The sequence below is a fragment of the Mesoplodon densirostris genome, chromosome 6 (genome assembly GCF_025265405.1).
Source record: "Mesoplodon densirostris isolate mMesDen1 chromosome 6, mMesDen1 primary haplotype, whole genome shotgun sequence".
In the NCBI taxonomy this organism is placed as follows: Eukaryota; Metazoa; Chordata; class Mammalia; order Artiodactyla; family Ziphiidae; genus Mesoplodon; species Mesoplodon densirostris.
The window spans coordinates 131,112,095-131,136,089 of NC_082666.1; the positions used below are offsets into that span (position 1 = coordinate 131,112,095).

The following is a 23,995-nucleotide window of genomic DNA, read 5'->3' on the forward strand; positions in this document are numbered from 1 at the left end:
AAAGAAGAACAAAATGAAAGACACACACAGACATCAAAACTAATTTACTGCTCCTGCAATTAAAACAGTACGATATTGACCCAGGGACTAACAACAGACCATTGAAATAAAAATGGGTCCACATATATTTAGTCACCTGATTTATGACTGAGGTTTTATTCAATATATTAGGGAAAAAAGGGTCTTTTCAATAAAAAAGTTTCTAGACCTATATATATATATATGTATGTGAATGTGTGTCTGTGTGTGTGTATAAAATAAAAAGGTATTTCTTCCTGTCTCATATCACAAACAAAAATCAATTCCAGAAAGCTCATATTTACCTGAATGTAAATATTAAAATAATAAAAATAACATAGGACATTTTTTAATGACTTGGGTAGACAAAGATTTCTTAAACAAAACACAAAAGCACTAATCATTATAATCACTTATATCACTTATAACAAGATGACATTTATGATGGTAACAAAAAATAAGCTAAAAAGGACAACTTTAGCATGAGTTAAATTAAGTTGTGTGAAATCTTTATGGTGAATATAATACATTTTTATTCAAAGAAACTTTAAAATTCTAAACAGAGATAGACCATGTTAAAGAGACATATTTGTGAATGCACAAGTATCTTATCACCTTGAATATAAACCACCCCATAATTTCTCTGTGAAATCAATGCACTCCCAAACAAACCTCAACAGAATCTATGGGTACTTTGACAAACTGTTCATATTTTTTAATTTATTTTTACATAAGCATAAGACCAAGAATAACCAATAAAATTTTCAATTAGAAGTCCCAAGTGTAAGGAGTTGCTCTATTAAATACCAGACTTATTTAAAAACCTATGTAATTAAGATTTCACTGGTCTAGCATACACAAGTAAGCCAAAAAAAAAAAAAAGATAAAAAGATGATCTACAAATATAGAGGAGCATAACGTACAATAGAGTTAGCACCAATCATCACAGATAATAAAACAATTAGTCAATTAATGGTATTAGGACAATTAACATCCTTTTACAAAGAAGTGAAATAAAATAAGACACATCAGTTATGCAAAAACAAACTGCTCATTTCATAGATATGGAAAGTGAGATTTAGGTTAGTAAGCAGTTGACCAAGTTAGGAAGTACAGAGTTTCTAAGCTCAGGCCCTCTTCTCCAAAGCCCTTGTATTATAAATTGCATTACATAAAAATATTAGTAGGTAGTGAGAACCACAAAAGAACACTGAAAAAGGTGACTTTATTAAAATGAAAAAATAAAAAAAACCTCTTGTGTGTGATACAAAACAAAGTATTTAAAATAAAAATTCAATTAACTGAACAAATAAAATGTAACCAAAAAAAGAGTAAATGCTGCAAACAAACAATTCTGAAAAAAAATAAAGAAAAACGATATGAAATGGAAACTGTTACATATTTATTTACTTAGACTAGCCATACATAAAGTAAAACTATAAATATACATAAAGGAACATTTGATACAAACTTAGGATAATGGTGAAAGATTCTGGAAAGAGAGGGGCATTCAAATAAGGAACGTACATGGCAGGGGCTGAGGCTTTTTTCAGTTTTATTTGTTCTGTATTCTTTCCAAAGATGAGACTAGGTACATTATATTTCCATATCTTTTTACTGTCTTAAGTTCTTCCTAAGGAATAATCAATTATAGAAACAAATATTTTGATTGGCTCTTAAGCAAGTATTTAACTGTCATTATTGCCCCAGAGTTCATAGGCTCGGTTCCGTGTTGGTGAATACTGGACAGTGCAGACTCTGAAGGAATAGTGAGCTGTTTCCAGAAAGATGGGATGTAAAATTAGAAGAAATAATCAGCTATTCTCACACAATTAAAAATATATATTTCCATCAAGCACTTTTCTGAAGTCAGAGCACAACCCAGATTCATACAGAACTGATACTAAGCTCACTATCTCAGTGCCCACCCCTCCAAGGCAATACTAGAAGAGAAAAGGTGTCAAGGAAGGAAATCCTATTCCTATTAGTTTTGTTATTTTGTGACACTACCTGGATAAATGGTAAATCACCGTGCCATTCTCTTCAGCTCCGAATATTACATAATTTAAATGAATATGTAGAAATTGCAGTTAATATTCCTCTCCCTCCTTCTCCTATCAATTGATTGCACGTTATATTACAAGAACTTTCCAGAAATTTTTCATCTTTCTTTAAACAAACCAATATGTTTATTATTCTATTAACTACTGTTATTTTAAAATGAGAAGACTAACGATAAAGTTGATAAGTTGTCTTTAACATGACAAGATATGTCATGAAATGTACTTAACCATTAGCAAGTAACTATAGACATATACTAGTAACAATGTAGAAAACTAATTTATTATTTATTGATTAATTCAACATAATTATTTTCTATTTTCTCAATATGTCACAGCACGTAATTAGAGACTGTCAATAGCTTTAAAAAGTAATTCTGTATCCATAAATAATAAAATACAATATAAATATCTATGCCACTATAGATATCAAATGTACATTACATACTGTGTACTAAATTGCCAGTCTACATAACTAATATATTTTACAGCTAATCCATATTATTAAACCAGAGGTATAAACTATTGTTAAGCTTTAAGACCTAAATAAAAATGCAAAATAATCTAGCATATAACACGTTAAATATTAAAGAGTAAAACAGATCCATCGCATGACATATGCAAAGACAGACCCGTGCACACACTCACATAACCACACAAACGACCTAGTTGAACTTCGGAAGATGTTTTCTATTTTTCTAAAGTATTTTGTATATTTTTAAAAGTAGAACACTGTATTCTATTCTTGCAGTAACATAAGTAGAAAACCAAGGAAAATTAAACAGAAAATGCGCTCAATGACCTCACAAATCCATTCAAATTTACTCCTAACCTTTAAATAATGCATTAGCCAAAAATTTTTTTCCCCAAAATCTGAACACAGAGTGAAAATGCTGAGAGGAACACAGAACGTTCTTTAAGTGGTAAACCTAGGTGTTGCCTTTAGTTTTATGACTCTTATTCTCCTTGTTAACTGTGATACAAACATTGCAGCTAAGTGGCTAAGTGTCCTCTCTACAAGGTTCTTCAACTGAAATAACTCTACATTCCGTGGAGAAAACAAAACAAACCACCAACCATAAAGCACTCCCTCCTACTTACACCAATTTTTCTCTATAGGCACCAGCCTGGATCTTTTATCTAAATGCGTCTGACCAATGTCTCTAGTCCTTTACCCCCTGGCCTGTGGCAGTAACAGAGGAAACCACTTGTCATGACCTTCTGGGGACAGATCTTTAAAGGGCATATCTGCGCTTCCCAACACTAGTGTATCTTGCCCCTTCCTCAAATCTGTTAACCACCACATATTGTAAGTGTGTATAAAATGTAACATCTGTCAACCACTCTATATGGTACGGAATGTAAGAGAAAATCTTACAGTACTTCATTATGTTGTTTCCCTGTAAAAGAACTATTTGGAGAGTTTACTAGGATTGCTACCCTAAATTACCAAGCCAATCAATCTCAGGTTCCAGTGGGACATTCCCAAAGGAGGGAAGTATCAGGAACACCTTTGCAAAGCAGTGCTGTTACATGGAAAAGTTCACGAGTCTCAGGAAAATTAAGACTGGAATTCAGCCCAGGTTTGCCTGGTCATTCACAGTGTTGCTTTGGCTAACAAGTGTGCTTAGTTTCTTCATCTGACTTATGAGAAAGTTAGACAAGATTATTTTACTTATCTTGAAATGGCAATCAACCCCATTTGGCAGATGGGAAAACAAATAAAATAATTACACACAAAATCACAGAATTCCCTGAAATTGAACATTAATTTTTTGTACTAGAGCATCTGCTTACAAACTGGGTTCCAAGCTTTATCCTAAAGCCAGGAAATATGAAGACTTGGCTGAAAAAGAAAAGTTAATTTAATAAATGAATGAAGTCTTTTTTGGATATTTCAGTTCAAGCAGCTTTTTAATTCATGACGAGAGCATGAAAACATGCATGCGAAGTGTCATGAGAAGGAGATCACACTGCATGTTTGCTCAGCATTTTCAAACAGTTGAAATAATTTTGCTACAGCATTGTGTTTTTAGAGGATAAGGATGAGCATGGGTTAGAGAACCACGGTCATTTACAGGAAAAATAAAACAAAATATGTCAGCGTGTTCTCAAATAATTCCCATAGTTGAATGTATTTATTTTAATAGACTAGACCGCATGTTTACTGAGTAGGTCAGAGTCTGTGTTATTATAAATCCAGACAGAGGCTAACTTAGCAACAGAGTCATCTGATGCTCGATTATAACGTGGACAGTACTGTTAGCAAATACTGGAGTTGAAGAGCGGAAGAAAACACTCCTGCTTTACCATCGTATATAAACCCATTTTATGTAACATTCAAACTATGACACTATGCTTAAACCAACCGTGCAAGTGAAATGTGTAGAAGCCACTATCAGAAAAGAAAGTGATCAAAATTTCAGAACCGTTAAGATTTTAACCACGTATTCAGGTGGTTTGTGGCAGAATAGAATTATTTTTTTTCTCTAACTTCAGTCTGTTCTTAATATTATCAGTGTCTACAAATCGTGGCTAAATGCAGTGCCTATTTCACAACTTAATTAAAATTGGACTAGGATACTTGAGAACTCTGAGAATCCATCTACAGATAACATTAATTATTGCCAATAAATATTTCTAATAAATGGAACACAAATGTATGGAAAGTATCAGTCACCAGTCTATAGCCATTCACTGTGCATCCACTGTATGGTGTGATAAACAATGTATACTGTACTTCACATTCAGGCAAAAAGGAAAGCTACTTCTACTATCTCCCCCTAGATTTCATAGATGATTTTTGTGCACTTACCTACTGCTAACCCCACTTAGCATGCCACTAACTAGGTCATGTGGAACAGGCCATAGGGGACAATCACCAAAATCAGATTTGGAACATCTCACACTATTTTATATTGATTAAAGTGAGCATTTAAGGGAAAACTTACAAACTTAAAAGTAGTCCCCAGATGTGTAATTCTGTGTATTTGTATTGAAATGAGGATAAGTGACCTAAAGCATTTTGCTTTGTTGACGGTAGGACTGCATGTTTATGTTTGTCTGGAAATATATACATATTAGCTGCAAATATTCACCACCAGCTAGCAGAAAAACCCACTTAGCCTTTATGCTTTAACTTTGCAACTCTTTCACCTGGGCCCATTGTCAAAAAGAAAAAAAATCATTCTTATTCATTATTCCTAAGTGATATTTTTGTTATTCATAGCTTTATTTATTTATTTTTAATTTAATTTTTATTTTTTATTGGAGTATAGTTGATTTACAATGTTGTATTAGTTTCAGGTGTACAGCAAAGTGATTCATACGCAAACCCAATAAACCAGAGAACAAAATGACATTTGCTAAAACAAGAAACAAAATTATTTTTCAATACTTTCTTGCAGTGCACTCACATATCTATCAATGCTGACAATGGACAAAATTCATACGGGCCTATGACATATATGAAAATACGTATATATACGTATACACATAAATATTCAGTGCTATACATACTGGAAGGAAAACACTATCTAAAACTAGTCATGGGTAAAAAAATTAAAAGGAGACACAAACCAATAAGAAAAGAAATAAATTGATTTATAAGATCTATACGTTAATAGGGAGTATCCTTCCCATCTTCAAGACTAGTTTGCAAAAAATAATAAAACGAAAGAGAAAATGCTGACAAACATATTAGAAGCTTCCAATTATTTTTTTAACAACTTCCTTGGAGTATAACTGCTTTACAATGGTGTGTTAGTTTCTGCTTTATAACAAAGTGAATCAGTTATACATATACATATGTTCCCATATCTCTTCCCTCTTGCGTCTCCCTCCCTCCCACCCTCCCAATCCCACCCCTCTAGGTGGTCACAAAGCACCGAGCTGATCTCCCTGTGCTATGCAGCTGCTTCCCACTAGTTATCTATTTTATGTTTGGTAGTGTATATATTTTGAAACAAATATCCGAAGCAAATATTTGATTGCTGTACTGAGATTAAAATATTTTAAAATGTATTCTTTAAAGAAATTTTCATCAGAATTTATATATTGCATCAGTAAAACGAAAATGAAAACCTTTTCATGTGAAAATAATCACAAAAATTAGTATTTGTATATATCTACATGAAAGATACTGATGAATTAACCAGAGTAAGTATATTTCCATTAGATCACTGACAAAGACAGAATGTATCTCAAATAAACGAAAGTATGGAATTGGAGAAACTCAGAGAAACCATGTAAAATTACATGAAGAGTTGTAAATAGGAATACAATCTTTGGTGTTCAGTTCTGACAAGGTGCTTACAAATGTATGCACATATTTTCTCATAATTAACGCAATATCCACGGACATGTTTTTGTTAGGTGACGGCACCTAGAAAGTTCTGTTTTAGCATCTAAATATTATGACACGAGTCAATGTGCCATAATACGTGAAAGCACGTATTATTTTTCTCCAATTATAAGAACATTTTCAGTGACATTGTGACTTACAAATGTCATTGAAGGGATAACTTTAAGAGAAAAGACCTGATTTGAACAACTCCTTCTAATATACTTCTGCATCTTCTTAAAACTGAACACAGTCAATAGACCTCCTTGTGTGGAAAATCATTTTCATACACTATTAGGATGAACACAAAAGCAAGTGAAATGAAAGCAGGTCAAAGTGAGGGGACTTGTAGATAGAAATGTCAGAATAAAAAGTTCAAAAATCAAAGCTGACCATAATCCTAGTACAAACAAGAAGAGCTATAACGAATGCGCTTGAAGTAATTTAGCATTGCCATCCCATCAAACACAATGCTACTTAATTATCAGAACAGTAAGAGATTTTTCCCCAAGACACTGTATTAAATCTGCTTCTACCAAATAAAGCTTGTCATATCTTCTCTAGTTCTTATAATGTTTTCCTAATCTCTTTCATAAGTTTTACCCTTGAATGTTCGCCCTTTCCTGGCTTCAATATCCCTGACACACAACTGCTAATTAAAATAAGCACAGGTAAATCGAGGTAGACTTTTTTCAAAAGGAGGGAAGCTGTTCAAACGAAGGTCTGTACTTGAGAATCAAACTAACAGACATCCTGAGGTCTGAAACACTGAAATTAAAATAACCCCCTTGAAGTACATCAATCTATACTTCCAAAATGACTTCTTTTAATGGAGTGTGCTGCTTTGTACTCCCTTGAAGGTTGTACCAATGAACTCAACTACAGGCTTTTTTATTTATTAGTAAAGTTTTAAAAATAAGCCTTTCCTAAATTGCCACAGTAGTTATTAATGTAAGAGTTATACTCCTGGTGTCTACATAATTAGGGAAAAAGTATATTCAGTTATTATATTTTGTTCTTTATCTTCTCATTGCCTTGTCTAAAGGTGACTATCTTTTTTTCACTCAAGTTATTGGTGTCATACATGTGTCCTATACTCAGTTATATGATGAAATCTCATTGTGATTTTCAGTATCAGAATCAGTGTTGACATAATAGCATATTTAGTCAGGGTGAGATTGACAGAACAAACACATGTAAATGGAACCTTAATTCATGAGTAGGACATAGCTTACTTCCTTATATTCATAAACCTAACATGATATTTAGACATACATATTGAGTTGTGCATACTATAATTTTTTTGTACATCTATAGCTGAGCGCAATTAAGTTCAGTACACAGACAACAACTCATGTCTATCACTCTTCATTTTTTCAAGAAATATTTGTTGAGGGCCTAATTTGTGGGCAGGTAATGCTAGGCTCTGGAATTAAACAGTGGAACATGAAAAGCAACTCCTTACTGTACTAGATTCCTGGGATTGCGGTACTAATTACCACAAACTAAGTGGCTTAAAACAAGAGAAATATGTTCTCTCACAGTTTTGGAGGCCAGAAACCCAAAACAAGGTGTGGGCTGGGCTGCACCAGGCCTGGGGGCTCTAGGAGAGAATCTTCCCTCGCCTCTTTCAGCTTCTAGGGCTGCCGGTGTTCCTCAGCTTCCATGGCTCAGGGCCCCATCCCTCCAATCCCTGTCTCCTTCTCCCTGCATCTCCCTCTTCTGTATTTCCTTCTGTCCATCAAATCTCCCCTGTGTGTCTCTTATAAGGACACTTGTCACTGGGTTTAGGGCCCAGCAGGATCATACAGAATGATGTTCACATCTAAAGATCCTTAAATTAATTACATCTGCAAAGACCCTTTTTCCGACTAAGGTAACGTTCACAGGTTTGATGGATTAGTATATGGACATATCTTTAGGGGGGGCACCATTTGACCTACTACTAAGTTTAAACACTTACTGATTAATGACAAATAAACTACCTAAACAGGTAGTTAACATACCAACTACGTTCCATCAAAAAGATGGGGAAAAGACATTTATTCTTAGGAAACATTTAGGAAAGCTACTGAACCCAAGATGGGAGATGAGAAAATGTTTCCCAGGGAGAGCGTGAAGAAAAGTAGAAATTACCCAAGCAAGACTGAAGATGAAATCTCTGCAAATTCCTAGAGGGAAAAAAAACCCACGATATTCTCAGAAATGTAAGAGTTCAAAGTGGTTGGAGTTTAGGGAATTGGCAGTGAGCAGTCCTGTTCCTTAAGAAGTTAAAATGGTAAAGGCATATTTAAGAATGTGAATTTTCAAGGCATCAATGAATAGATTTACAGATCACAGTGGCCTGTTGGGTTAAGCATTCTGGATCCACCGCACTGGCTGCCCTGAGGGTGGATCAGAGAAAGGCCCAGGCTAGAGGTGGGAGGACCAAGTGAAGGGTCCCCTACAGAGATCCAGTGAAGTGTTTATGTCCAACCACAGTGGAGACAATGAAGACAGAGAGATTCGGATGAACTTGAGAGATTTTCCAAAGAATTGCTAGTGCTTAGCAATTAATTGAATTTGAGAGTCAAGACAATGAAGGTCCCAATTACAACGAGTGCCCAGATGGATGACGGTGAACTTCATTTAGACAAGAGACACCGGAGGAGAACAGGTGTGGGGAGTGGAAGGAAACAGGAATTTCGTTTCAGACACTGAAAGTTTAAAATACCTGTTTCTAGATTTCAGATTGATGTGTGGACGATATGCTCAAAGGGAAATTTGGATTATACATCATGATGGAGGTGTTATCACCTCAAATAGGCTAACGGGAATGATGAGGGTCTGAGTGAGGTGCCCTCCCTCCCAGGGCAAGTCCCAAACAAGAAGCAATCGTAGAGACCCTGAGGAATAGAATATTTCCAGGAAAAGGACAGAAGCAGGAGTCTGCTAAGGACTCAGGTGGACGTGTCTGTGTATGGGTGATGGCTGGGATGGGCAGTGGGGAGAGAACTGACACAGGCATTTGCACAGTGAAGCGACATCACTTGTGAAGAATCACTCTGTGTTTTTCTGCTCAGCCTTCTTTTTCATTTTCCAATGTTGCTTTGCCCAACCTATTCTCTGCTCAAGTCTCCCAACCCACCACCTCTTCCTCAGATGAAGATGATTGTTTCAAGTAAGAGCGAGTGTTTAGTTAAATTCTCTCAAGTAATAGGACTAGTGAGAAGTACTTTTGGAATTAACTACCGAGAGGCTTCTGGTGACACTGGTGAAGGCAGTTAGCGTACGACAGAGGAGCTGGACCCAGCCTGAGGTGTGTAGAAGCAGGAGAAAGTCAGAAATCGGAGGCATCAAGGTTGATTATTAAGAGAAGGAGAGGGCTTCCCTGGTGGCGCAGTGGTTAAGAATCCAGTGGTTAAGAATCAATGCAGGGGACACAGGTTCGAGCCCTGGTCCAGGAAGATCCCACGTGTCGCAGAGCAACTAAGCCCGTGGCCACAACTACTGAGCCTGCACTCTAGAGCCTGAGAGCCACAAATACTGAGGCCACATGCCACAACTACTGAAGCCCACGCACCTACAGCCCGTGCTCCGCAACAAGAGAAGCCACTGCAGTGAGAAGCCCGCGCACCGCAACAAAGAGTAGCCCCTGCTCACTACAACTAGAGAAAGCCCGCGCGCAGCAAGGAAGACCCAGCACAGCCAAAAATAAATACATAAATACATAAAAGAGAAGGAGAAAGATAGGGCAGTAGCTCTAGGGTTGTGTGGCCCTGAGGGATATTTCCTTTGCTTTATTTTAGAAACCTGAGCAGTACTGATGTGAAGGATGGATCAAAGAGGAAAAGGCTGAAAACAAATGAATGAGAAGAAAAAAGTCAATACGTGAAATTGCTAGAAAAAAAAAGTTGTGATCCATAATCTGGATAGAAGTTCCACATTTATCCTAAAGCATGTTGCACGGTGACAGGAGGCATGTAGACACCTGGGAAATAATGCAGGTACTTTTTCTGATTTTACGGCATGAAGTCTTGTTTCTCTCAATATGAACATTCTATGCTTTCAGTGAAGAATGAGGCCAGGCTGTCTGCTGAGCATAAGAGAGGTGGAGGCCTGGGGGATCTAGGAGAGAAGAGGAGGCGGGGGGCGGGGGGGAGCAGCTTTGGAAAACAGGGAAGAAAGCTAAACAGGAAGGCAGAGAGCGACTCTCTCCTGGTAGTTTTGGCTTCAGTGTGCCAGTTTGTACTTTTAACTGACAAAAGATCATTTCCCTTGGGGTGACACAACTAAGCAATATTTACTTTCTGATTACATAGTTTGGAAGACGGTGGCAGCTGCCAGTATTACAAACAAAACAATAGCAACAAAGAACAAACAGCAGAAGCTATGAGCTAAAAAAAATGTTTCTCACATCTCACATATTTCAAAACTTGGAAATGCAATTAGGCTCAACAGAATCTTTTTTTATGATGCAAAAGACTCAAGTTTTTTGTGTTTGTGTTTTTTAAAAGTGTTTCAAGGCTTGCATCCATTCATAGGGCTGAGACTTGATCAAATCAATCCCTGCATGAAATGTTTCTTTAAGGAAAACTTCGAAGGGAAAAGGGGAGGTAAGAAGGCTCTGAGCCGGACAAAGGAGAGGTGGGGGCTAAGGTGAGAGATTGGCTTGTATTTCTACTCTTTCTTGAATAAGATCCCCTTGGTGCCCCCGGTGTTTATCTTTCCATCCATATTTCATATATTAGAACTCAAGATCTCCACCTAGAAATGCTGAGGATCTTGCAGAGCATGTAATTTCCTTCAGCTCGTGGAAGAAAAGTGGAAAGTTTCTAAGGAAGTGAAGCAGAGACACAGTCCTGTTACATAGTTGTTAATCTGACACCCTCTGTTAAACTAAACTAGAAAATGATAAAATTCCCTCCACTGTGGAATTAGAGCATTTTTATTTCCCCTCACCTCCCAGTTTTATACAGCTGGCAATTACTGTGTTTCCAAGCAGTTCCTTCCTTGAAGCACTGGAAGAGGGATTAAGGCGACACTTCATTCCTCAAGTGACTATTCTGCTCTAGTCTGTAGCAGCCTCACTCTTCGTTTTTCCAATTCTACATTATTGTTGGAAGCAGCCAGAAAATAACCTTTAAATTCCAGTTACGTAAAATAATAAAATATTCAACCGCGAAGACCTTCTTAGATAATCCTCTTTGGAAGCTTAGGCTGATTGAATGATACATTTTATAAAATATTTTTTTATCCCTTGAGGGCAGAATACTTACTGAGAAATCAACACCATGTGGAGAGAAAGGCACGAAAAACCTGGGGGCAAGGTCCTCACAAGAGCACTGGTGTCAATGGATATGGCAGGAAGAATTAAGTTCCCTGTTGAAACCTAGTTTGCTCCTGACATGTAGGGCTGTATGAGACCTTGGTTCAAATTAGGAAAACTTTCAAAGTAAGAGCTGTATTATTTCTGTATGGGCTACTGAGAGTAAAAAACGGAAAGAAAAAGAAGTTAAAGGTGCTTCAATTTTTTTTTTTTTTCTTTTTGCGGTATGTGGGCCTCTCACTGTTGTGGCCTCCCCCGCTGCGGAGCACAGGCTCCGGATGCGCAGGCCCAGCGGCCATGGCTCACGGGCCCAGCCGCTCCGCGGCACATGGGATCCTCCCAGACCGGGGCACGAACCCGCATCCCCTGCATCGGCAGGCGGACTCTCAACCACTTGCGCCACCAGGGAGGCCCGCTTCAATTTTTTTTAAATGCAAAAATATTTATATCCTCATGATGGGTCTATGAAAGAGATGGTGTAGGGACGTACTTTTCCTTTTTATCCAACTTCAGTTCTCTAGATTCTAACAGGTAATAATAGCTAACCTCAGTTCTCTAGATTCTAACATGTAATAGTAGCTAACTCTTTAAAATAGCTTGCTATTTGAAAATGAGAAATGCACCCCAATGGTCATAGCAGCATTATTTACAATAGCCAAGATATGGAAGCAACTTAAGTGTCCATTGACAGATGAGTGGATAAAGAAGATGTGGTACATATACACAATGGAATATTACTAAGCCATAAAAAGAATGAAATAATGTCATATGCAGCAACATGGATGGAATTGGAGGGCATTATGCTAAGTGAAATAAGTCAGACAAAGAAAGACCAATACTGTATGATATCACTTATATGTGGAATCTAAAAAAGTACAACAAACTAGTGATTATAATGAAAAAGCAGCAGACTCACAGATATAGAGAACAAACTAGTGGTTACCAGTGGGGACAGGGAAGGGGGGAGGGGCAATATAGGGGTAGGGGAGTACAAGGTACAAACTATTATGTATAAAATAAGTTACAAGGATATATTGTACAATAGGGGGAATATAACCAATATTTTATAACGACTACAAGTGGAGCATAAACTTTAAAAATTGTGAATCACTATATTGTACAGCTGTAATGTACATAATACTGTACATCAACTTCAATAAAAAAACAAAATAAATTTTAAAAAATAGCTTGCTATGTGCAATCCAGTTTTCCAAGCATTTTATGCATATTAACTTATTTAACCCTCACATCAACTCAATCAAGTGAGAAATGTTTTTATACCCATTTTAGAAACAGGAACTCTAAGACTCAGAGAAGAGAAATAACTTGCTCAAGGTCAAACAGGTAGCAAGTAACAGAACTGGAACTAAAACTAGGCAGCCTGGCTCTAACGTCCGTGCCCTTAACTACTGTGCACGTTTCCTTTCACAGTTGAGTTAACATATAATTTCTTGTGTTGCTATGGTCTAGGATATTTCCAATGTAGTTGCATTATATGGGAAATTATACATAGTCCAACATTTTGTATTGGTAGAATAAACACTGTATGATCTTGATAAATTTTTAAGAAATCACTTTGCATTTACAATATAGGATAGCAATTTTACATATTTCATGTTTGTTGTGACGAGTTAAGAACAGCTTAACATGGTATCTTACACATGGTAAGAACTCAGTGTTATATAACTTTATTATTAATAGAGTATCTTTTACTATTTTACTCTTATTGCTTTTATCATCATCATTTTATTACTTTTATTATTCCTAAACTATTTTGAAATTCTCGGCAACTGAAGACTATTATCTCCTCATCCTTATAATAAATACCTCCACCCCATCCCATCTACCCTATTATAAACTTAATGCCTTGCTTTTTTCCTTTATTCTGTGTATCTGGTCATTATCTACATTTATTTTGACAAGTACACTGTTGTCTTATTGGTCAGGTGGCTGCATGGTTTTTGGCATCCTCATTTAATATTACAGTCTTCAGTTGTTATTATAGGAATACATATATAATTTAAATTATATGTATATCAGATAGATAGATAGATAGATAGATAGATAGATAGATAGATAGATGATATACAGTTTCCCATTTTACGGCACATTTCACAAATGTTTAATTACCTCTACAAATTAGTAAGACAACGGCATAGGGAAATTCTCAGACCTCCCTGCCAAGAGGCTCTCAAGCTATTAAAAGCACAGGCTCTGAATTTACCATTTAGCGCAGGACAAGCTTTTCTGCATCTCTCCTGCTTGTCTGCACCACCCCCATCCTCCTCAGCAGCCCGTTCCTCACTCTCCCTATGCACCAGCCTCCTTCTCGCTTCCATGGTCTCCTGTCCACCAGGACCCCACGTTCAGCCCTTCAATGTCAGCGTCAATCCCACCAGTAACGCTTATTTATTCGTCTTTCCATTTAACCTTTCACGACTTTGCTTAGTCCTCTACTGCCCTGTGTAACTCCCATCCCGAGAGTACAAGTAACCACCAAACCCGATGACCTTTCCAGAGTCCTTACTTGCCATAAACTATGTAGCTCTTAACTCAGATCATTATTTTCTCTTTTTATGGACCCAGAGGGCATGGACTCAAATTTTGTCTTTGCACCTTACTTAACTGTGAATTGGGGCTCTATAGAAGCACCTGTCTCAATGAATCACTGGAGGGTTAAATCAGTACAGAACACACTTAGGGCCCGATATAAATATCACACAAGAACATGTTTTCTCTACCTCTTCTAAACTCTAAATAATTAGAATATCTATTTCTTAAAAAATGATTTAATCCACCCCTGTATTATAGGTGTCGTACATGCCTTTTCTTAACTAATAAATCGTAAGCTCACTGAAAACAGATTTCTCTCTTCATCACTCATTTGCCTCAGGGGCTACACTGTATTCTGCACATACCAAATAAACATCTATTTTATCAATAATGGACAGGCAGATCAATAGTGGTATACTTTATAAGTTTTATTATATCTCTATTAGATGTACACAATATTAAGTTTATTTACTACCTTCTATGGATATTCTAAAAACTGAAAAAATGGTAGTAATACTATTTGCTAAGCTTCTCTCAACTGAGTATTTATTATGTACCAATTTGCATATATTAATCCAATTTGTTCCCTCTGCTACCCTTTAGGAGGTTCTATCTGTGTCAGCATATGAGAAACTGTGGTTCAAAGATGTAAAATGTCTTGCCCAAGAGGATGGATTTTGCAAAGTGGTGAGACCAGCATAAGAACTTGAAGTATCTGACTTTCCCTCAGCCTAACCCCAACCCTAATTTTCATAACAAGACAGGGCTCAACCCTGTAGGGGTGAAGGCCTGCAGGAGTTCAGACCATTCTTTTCCTTTTCTAAAAGCCCAGCACACACACAGAGAAAATGCTCCTGTGTACTGCTTGTTTCTTTGTTTCATGAATATCAATTGTATCTCTCTAATTCACTAGTGAGAAAATTAAGAATGGGTACAACACCGTATGCTTTTTCTGCATCCCCCTAACTCTACAGAAGGAAACAGTTACCCTATAAAGAGCTTCTTAGTTACTGAAGTAGTTAACAATCGTTTCCACTCAGCTTTTTAATTTCTGTCTTCAGAATTATTCAGTGCCTCTGATAACCAAGACTTAAACAACAAAAGTTTAAGTTCTCAGACTCTGACTTGCAATTAATGTAGGGGAAAAAAATGCCTATATGTGAGCCATGGACTTTATTTGTTATAGCAAGTCAGGGTGGTCCCTACAAAGAAATATCACTGTGGTTTTCCTCTTTTATTAAAAGCCTCAATTTTAGAAAAATATTCAATATACCCAAAAAATCAGTTTTTTTGCAATAAATGATTATATGTAAAATAAAATTAACAACTTGCCCTTAAATACTGGACCAAAAAAATATGGGGGAAAAAAAAAGCCCTTTTACTTTCTAGACCTTATTTATTTGTTTCTTCAACAGTCCTCTCCGCCAGATTTAACATCCCATGGCAAGTCCTGTACCACATTCACTGCTCTGCTGTGCTGTCTTGACATTGCCTTGCAAAGAGAAACCATCTGTAAATATTTATTAAGCAAACACTAATTACCTTGCTAAAGGCAATGATTGCTTATAAATGCTTATACTATGTATAACTATGATCTATATTCATTAACCCTTATTATGTGCTGTTCAAGATACTAAGCATTTAACCCTCACCATAAATAACAACACAAGAAGGGTATCATCAGCTCCATCTGACTTAGAGAAAACTGACCAGAGGAAGACCCATGACTCGCTAAATGTCCCAAAGTGCTACGTGCTGGAACCAGCCTAATTACTAAAGGAGAACGAAACAATATGAAAATTCTGCTATTTTTCCTCAAATTAAGTTCAAGTGGATTCTCTTGCTGGGGAGACATACCACATTTAAGGAAAAAGAAAAAAAAAAAAACTCACTCAAACCTTAGTGGGAGTCCTGACAATTTGGTCCTTTTATTACAATAAGTCCCCTACATACAAACAAGTTCCGCTCCGAGAGTGTGTTCGTAAAGTCCAATTTGTTCGTAGGTACAACAAAGTTAGCCTAGGTACCCAACTAGTACAATCGGCTATATAGTACTGTACTGTAATAGGTTTATAATACTTTTCACACAAATAATACTTAAAAAACAAGCAAAAAATAAAAAATTTTTAATCTTACAGTACGGTACCTTGAAAAGTACAGTAGTCCAGTACAAGAGCTGGCACACAGGGGCTGGCATCGAGGGAACAGGCAGGAAATAAAGATGCTGTACTACTGCACTCTATACAGTCCTGTAAGGTAAAGTACACAAAAGCACAACCACTTGTACAGGATGCACGCACGTGACAATGTACGCCAAACACATGGGCTAACTCACGTGACTGGACATGCAAGTGCACGTTCGTATCTTTGAAAGTTTGAACTTGAAGGTTCATATGTAGGGAACTTACTGTATAATAAAAAAGATCAAAATGACTGACAATAAAATCTCCTGACTGTGGCTTTCTAGACTTCAAGGACTGAAGTAACATTCCATTGAGGGTTTGAGAACTTTAAGTAAATTCGAAATGAACCTCTTCTGTTCTCACTGAGGCACACCATTCCCTGTAACAGAGAGATGGTAGCCACCACCACGGCCTCTGGTAGCCAACACCACGGCCTCTGGCAGCCACCACCACGGCCTCTGGCAGCCACCACCACGGCCTCTGGCAGCCACAACTTCCTTGATAATATTACTGGATAACAATAAATTGCACTATTTATAATCTGTGCACCTCTCACAGGCTAAATCCTTATTGTGATTTTCACACTTCTAGAGACACATGCACTTGTCTTTCTCTCTCTCCATACTTTCCTAGAATTAAATTAATAACATTTAAATGAGCTTCAAACTCAGCGGATGAACAGTTTTGTTGCAGAGTCAAAGCAACTCAAAAAGCAAGAAGTTACAAAAGTACAGAAAAAATTGTAGAAAGTGAAACAGTTGGGTGGATTTATTTTTTCTTCATAAGTGAGACCATGTGTGTGGATGCATGTACATGTATATGTGTGTTGCTAAATAAGTATGTGAAATGAATACATTTAATTGGAGAATGCTGCCAATCTGGCCCATACTTTTTCCCACTAAACTGGAAGTAGAAAAGGAGAAGAAAACGTTGATGTGATTTACCTTAAACCCTAGGTATATCTTTATTTCTTCACCCTCTTTCTGGCCACCATGTTGGAGTCTGGTAGTAACAGACATTAACATATTAGTTGGGGACGGTGGGGTTCCTCACCAAATGTTTCTTGACATTTCTGGGTGCCTTGCCCCTTCTTTTCAACTCTAAATAAAACCAGTATAGATATTTTCGTGCCTGTCTAAATACATTTTCTCAGAGGCACGAATGTGTCTTATTTGTTCTTTTTCGGTGTCTATTCCAGCATCACCACTAAATTTTGAGCTAATTCAGGAATAGTTAGCTCTGTGGGGTGATGGACAGAGGTCCTAAGAGACTAAGTACCTCATTTATGAGAGTCTGTCTTCACCTTTGTTATGGTCTCCAGAACATCCTATTTCTTTGCACATTTGCACCTTTGACTCTGTAACAGCACTTTTGTAAACACACATGTAAAAATGAAGGAAGGAGAAGAATAACGTGGTCGCGTCTGGTGGTTTTAAGAATCTGACGTGTCGCCTCATCATAAGCAAGCCAAGCAAATGAGAATGAGAGGCTGCTGGACCAAACACCTCCTGACCTGAGGACACACGCCACTTACACCAAGAGTTATTTGAACTCTTTTCCCCTCTTTCAGATTATCCTGGGTGCACCTTAGCTGACTTTCATTTGTATAAAGTATTCCAAGGAGAGATGCCATTGCAAACTTCCTTACAGGTTGTCATGGTGACTCCTGACAAAACTTCCACACACAAAACTCAATTATCTTCTCTACACACTAAAACAACAAACTTTCTCACCCTTCTGCCTATACATTCCACCCTTGATTTGGTTTCTCTTATAGAAAAATAAAATGTAAAGGAGGTTAATTGATTCAGCACAGCTTGTTCAGAAATGAACAGAGGAAAAAAAAAAACAAACAACTATCTCATTTTTTTAACAGACTGTGAACATAAGATACTGTTCCATGCTGTCTCCCACGGGGCAAGCTGGTGAACTAATCATGTCCAGACCCACTAGGTCACAGCCAATAATTAAGGCACTTGGAATGGGGGTCTGTGTGTTGCAATCCTGGAGTGCGTCAGGATGGATTTTCCCTAAATTCAAGAAAAGGTCCTCCAGCACCCTAATTTAAAATCTATATCTTAGCTAATTAAGACCAGTATGGCTCAAACCAAAGCATCACTTCACACCTAGTGTGCTGACAATGTACCACCACCCTGAGTGCAGGAGGAGTGAAAACCTTACTTTTTTTTTTTCTTCTTCTTCTCCTGATTTTAGCTCTTCCAATATCTAAGACGTTTGCTGGAGAAGAAACACAGACACTCTTGCAGCTTTATGGTCAGGGTGACAAAGAAAAGCATGACAAGATTTGCATACACTCGGCTCCAAATACCTGACATCTTCACATCACGAGATAAGTGTAAAATGCCACAGAAAACAGTTCTTGCCAGAAAGATGAATCCTCCCCCTCACAAGTGTGGTGCTGATTGATGCTGGAAAAGTTGGACAAAGATGCTGAGGAGCCTCAGGAAAGTTTTGTTTTGTTTTTTTAAATAATGGAGGTTAAGCCCCACATCTGTCAAGTACAGTTTACTTGTGGATCTGATTAAAAGCAAAATATTACACCACAATATTTTCCACAGCCAAGATGTGATCTCAAGACTTACCATGCAAGCTTGATTAGCCCTGTTTTATAAATAGAAATTCTGAAGTACAAAGAAATAAGAAAGTTCTACAATTTAAAAGTGACTTGAGTGTCTAGTATTTTTTGCTTTATTTCATATGGTCAAAAATCCAAGCCAAACATAAGCTTCTAAAATCATTCTGAACAATTCTGAAAACATGTGATTTAAAGTTCTGGGATTTCGATCCTTGTTTTTATTTCAAAAATTGCAAAACCCTCTTCATATTCTGAATATTCTTGAATTATTATTCTTGCACTCGTATTGAGAATTGAGTTGCATCTCAACTTAGTTGCTAAACTACTTGACAGCTGCTTTTAAAAAATAATCTCTTTAATGTATTTAAGAAAAGATTGTGTTTTGGGGTCCTTTTTATTTACCTGTACTTGCATAAATGATTACAAAGAGAGGTATAATAATGCTGGATGCAGTAGTTTTGCTCTAAAATATTGCTTTGCTCTAACTATCATCCTAGGGCACAGCTTAATTAAGATCTAAATATGTAACTTCAATTCAATTGCAGCTGAAACCAGGGAAGAGCAGCAATTCAAAGTCTAAAAGAATGAAATTAGGAATTACTATACAATAACTCTACAGTAACCATTTCAGCTAAATATCAAATTCATTATCAACAGATTATTTTTAATACATGTATATATTTCTAAAACACATAAAGGAGATACCTAAATCATCCCAATAACAACCAAAAAGCAACAAATATAACTCGACTGAAAATAACATGACAATTATGATTGATCATTTAATAACATCTAAACAGGAACTCTAAAGTATTTTATAAAATCATAATTTTTATAAACTTTTCACAGAAATCTTAAAATCCTTAAGAGCTTAATATTTATTTCTGCAAACTTGATTCCAATTGTGCAGAGTCCAAACCATAAAATTAGCCTCTTAATTATTCCATTATTATAACTTTTTTTGCTCCTCATTGGTTGTGTGAGGGGGAAAAAACAAGCCTTTTAGGTGAAGAATTTAGGGGTTTTTATTTCATATTTTTCCTGCATCATAGATGGGGCAAATATTTTAATATCATGGGAATTATTACACATATTACTTTTAGTGGGAAAGTACTAGAAATACAAATGATTAACTTGTAATAGTACAGAAGACCTGAGAAAATATGTGTGAAATACTAAACATCATGACAATTAACACACACAGTGTCTATCCATGTTTGTTTTCTCTTTTACCTCCCTTTAATTTATCTCAGAATATACTAAAACCATTTATACTGAGTAGCAGACACACAAACTGTTAGTGATGTGCTCTGATAAGATACAAGTGAAGAGGATTTTTAAAGTATCAGCCATTCCATTGTGTTGAATTTCCATGAAGTATTTTCCTGCAAGCCACTGTACATTAAACTGTTTAAAACAGTGAAGGTTTCCCACTCCTGGGACCACACTTAGAACCAGGACTGCCCTGTCCCACAGAATGGCTGCAAAACCAGACTCTTCCTCCAGCACGTGACTGGTTTGGACTCCTTCAGTGCTGACCACTGCCAATGATAAGCATGTTATCCCTTCCCATAGCATTTTACAACTTGGTGATAATATATAGTAAAAGATGGCTTTTGAAGAACAGTTAGCAATTAACCATGAAAATGTCTTTTTAAAAGAAAAGTACGAAATTTAAATAACACATTACCCGATAGTCAAGTTATATGCTTCAATTGAAAACGTATGTATTTAGCTGACTTACTAACTTTGAAATGTAGATACATTAGCAAAATACTACATCACAATATTAAGCATGCTGAATTCCTCATTGCAAGTCACTTTTTACTTGGTCAAGTGCATATATACATATATATATATATATACACACACACCCACATATATATGCAGATATATATATATAACTTAACTTACTATCCAATACCTGTATAATAATGTCAACATATCCTAATTTTCTAATTTTCTTTCCAATTAGATTTAATGATAGAATAAAACCAATGAAATCTTATATTTTCCTGTTTTACAATGAAGTCTATCTTTCAGTAAGTGATTTCTACCTTTTCAACTTTATTTTGTATATGTAAGAAAGTATTAGTTTTAAAATCATTATTTAGGCTAAAAAATACTCAAGTATGCAACTAACATTCATTTTACAGCACATACTGCCTTTTGTTTATTTTTGGTTTTAAAACTGCTACCTAGGACCCTCAAGCTGGAATGCCACAAGACCCCCATCAATCTCAGTTATTTACTCTACAAGGTATGAAACTTTGAGAAACAGCCCCTTCTCTTGCTGCTCCATTCCTTTCACACCCACTAATTTTTCACCTGATATTAAATATCATTTGCACCACAAAAGAACCAGAAACAAGAAAACTGTTTTAGAGATTATAATAACAAGCCAGAGAGTTGGTTTGCCATACTTTATTTTTTTTATGCCATTGAACAAACAGATTTCTCATTAAGGGTCAAAATCAATAGAGCTGGTGGGAAAGTTGTAAATATCTCATTAATAAGATTAATTAGTGTTTTATGTTAGCTATCCCAGCAATAATTCAGATGGCCACTGTTAATTGAATTAGCAAAATTCAAGGAAAAATCATTTTGTTTTTGTCATTTTATCAATATTGGAATGGAAATCTTAATAGTAGTAATTTTAATAATTAACTACTAATGTTAACAAAATCTCACTTTCTCTTAAGGGTTGGAGAAATAAATGATCTATATAGGGAAAAAAAGTTTCACATCCAAAGTATCCACCTTCTTTTTTTATTGGAATGACAGAATATACTTCAAAGTTATACCCCTATTAGAAAGGATGACAGAAGTCAACAAGGAAATGAAAGCATGTCAGCGCTTTCCCTCAGAATTCCAATCCACCAAAGCCCATAAGCAACTATTTATCTTTAAAGTTTAGAGACTGGTAAGGACTACTTGTCATAATGAAAAAGCAGACTATTTCCATGTATTTTACAACTAACCACTCACTGTGTAAAAAGAAATTCCACTTTATTAAGTATAAGAACGAATATTTAATTGCCATAAATAAATATTCCTGTTGTCCACAACTGGGCTACCTAAACGCCTTCTGTGTGCGGAAGGTACATAGTGTACCTGGGCGATGACCCTTGAAATTAAGAACATTAATATTCCGAGGTGATGCACAGGACCAGCTGAAGAAGTGTTACATCCATATCATGAAGAAGGCTTCACTCTGTTGTTAAAAGTTTAATCGCAGAAGCTAGTTTATTAGTAAACAAGGAATTCAACAATATTGATCTCATCAACATTTTGTGAAGGATATTTTGCTTTATTGTTAAGAATGATAGTTATTTTGATCCATGTTAAGATATGATGAGCGACGCACGCACTACGGGACTGCATATTGTGTGTGTGTGTGTGTGTGTGTGTGTGTGTGTGTATCCACTACGTGGTGTTATGGACATGAAGGTAAGCGTTTAGCAACAAACTTATTGCCAGACTGCGAAACGGAACGACCTCCTTAGGAACTGCCTGAAGACCTCCCCACCGCACCTTAGCAACAGCGAAGGAGAAAGAGACTTTACGTTTCCACAGGGCAAAAAGCTGTTCCTAAGCAAAAATTACAACCAAAAATATAGAAAACTGTAACTTGGTTTTTGAGAACCCCTTCACAAGTTTCACGATTTAACTGGCCCAATTCACTTTAATACAGACACACAAACTCCGTGAGAAGCAAACACAATTCCCTGAGACTGAACCTGTACCAAGCCCTCTCCCACATCACACAAATAAGCACAGTTAGCTACCTTTCATGCACCTCAAGCCAAAAATCAACCTAAAGATCAACGGTGAGAGGTTATGTCTTCCTCTTGGCCTCTCATCCTTCTTTTCTAGTTTATTTGGCATTTCTCCCATGCCATTGATCGCGACCTTAAAACGGCTACTTGCTTAAACCCCAAAGTGTCTAGAGTCCTGTAACATCAGCTCTGCAAAGACTTGGGAGCGAACCCAAGGATGCCGCACACCTGCTAGCCGTGGCCGCGGCTGCAAACTCCCCAGCCTCCCCAGCCTCCTGGGATCTTTCCCAGGTGAGCGCGGCACTTACCTGCTGCTCTCCGGGCTCCGTCGATTTCACCAGGTGCTTATCCTTGTACAGAGACCAGAGACCGATACTGGGCAGGAAAATTACAGCCACCATGAATAACAAAGTCATCTGCAGAAACCTCTTCTGTTTCCTCTTCATCGCAAATGATCACAGAGAAGAAAAGTTAAAGGAGATGGTTCCCTGACCGCCTCTTGTGTTTAAAGCCAAAGTCCTTTCCACTCCCCTGAGAAGCACCAGAAACTGAGGAGAAGCTTAAAACTTTTGCTGTGTGCTCAGCACCAAGGTGCACGAATCAGACGGAGTTGGGCGTCTGCAGAAGCAACGCAGAGTTACTTTCCCCCCAGAAAACTATGACGAAGGCATCATCTATTGGCTCAGAAGTAAATGACTTGACTGGGGAAATCATTCAGCCTATCGACCTCCCATTAAAAGAGCAACGGAGTAAATATGATCGTTTCAGAGACTAATCATAAGTTATGAAAAGGTCAATAGCATGCCGGATACTGAAGAAAACGGGGGTTTGGAGGGCTGGGCTGGCGAGGCGCGGGTGAGCAGGAGCTCTGCGTGGGAAGCGGCTCAGCCCGAGCAAGTGGCAGGAAGAGAAGGGTCCGCTCTTGACACGGAACATCCCCTTTCCCGACTTCCCTGGACGTCTCCTCCTGCGCTCCCCCTGGGATTAACCCACCTGAACTCAAGTTCAAGCCCCTCCGCGGCCAGAGCGCTGGCGGGCTCCCGGGGGTCCGGGCGGGGAAGTGGGGTCCGGGGCAGAAGTGCTGTTTGGAGCGAGGTCCGCGAACTCCCGGGCGCTCACGCACGGTGCCGACCACCCTCGTCCCCGGGCAGCGGCT

General features: G+C 37.3%; 1 protein-coding gene across 1 annotated transcript in view; it reads right to left on the reverse strand.

The window, feature by feature from the left end:
- GALNTL6 (polypeptide N-acetylgalactosaminyltransferase like 6) overlaps window positions 1-23,285 on the reverse strand; it is a 1,098,474-nt gene extending 1,075,189 nt beyond the window's left edge. The window contains exon 1 of the mRNA XM_060101558.1: window positions 23,148-23,285. Within this exon, the coding sequence (XP_059957541.1) occupies window positions 23,148-23,285 (138 nt within the window). The remainder of the gene's footprint in view (window positions 1-23,147) is intronic.
- Between the last annotated feature and the right edge of the window lie 710 nt (window positions 23,286-23,995).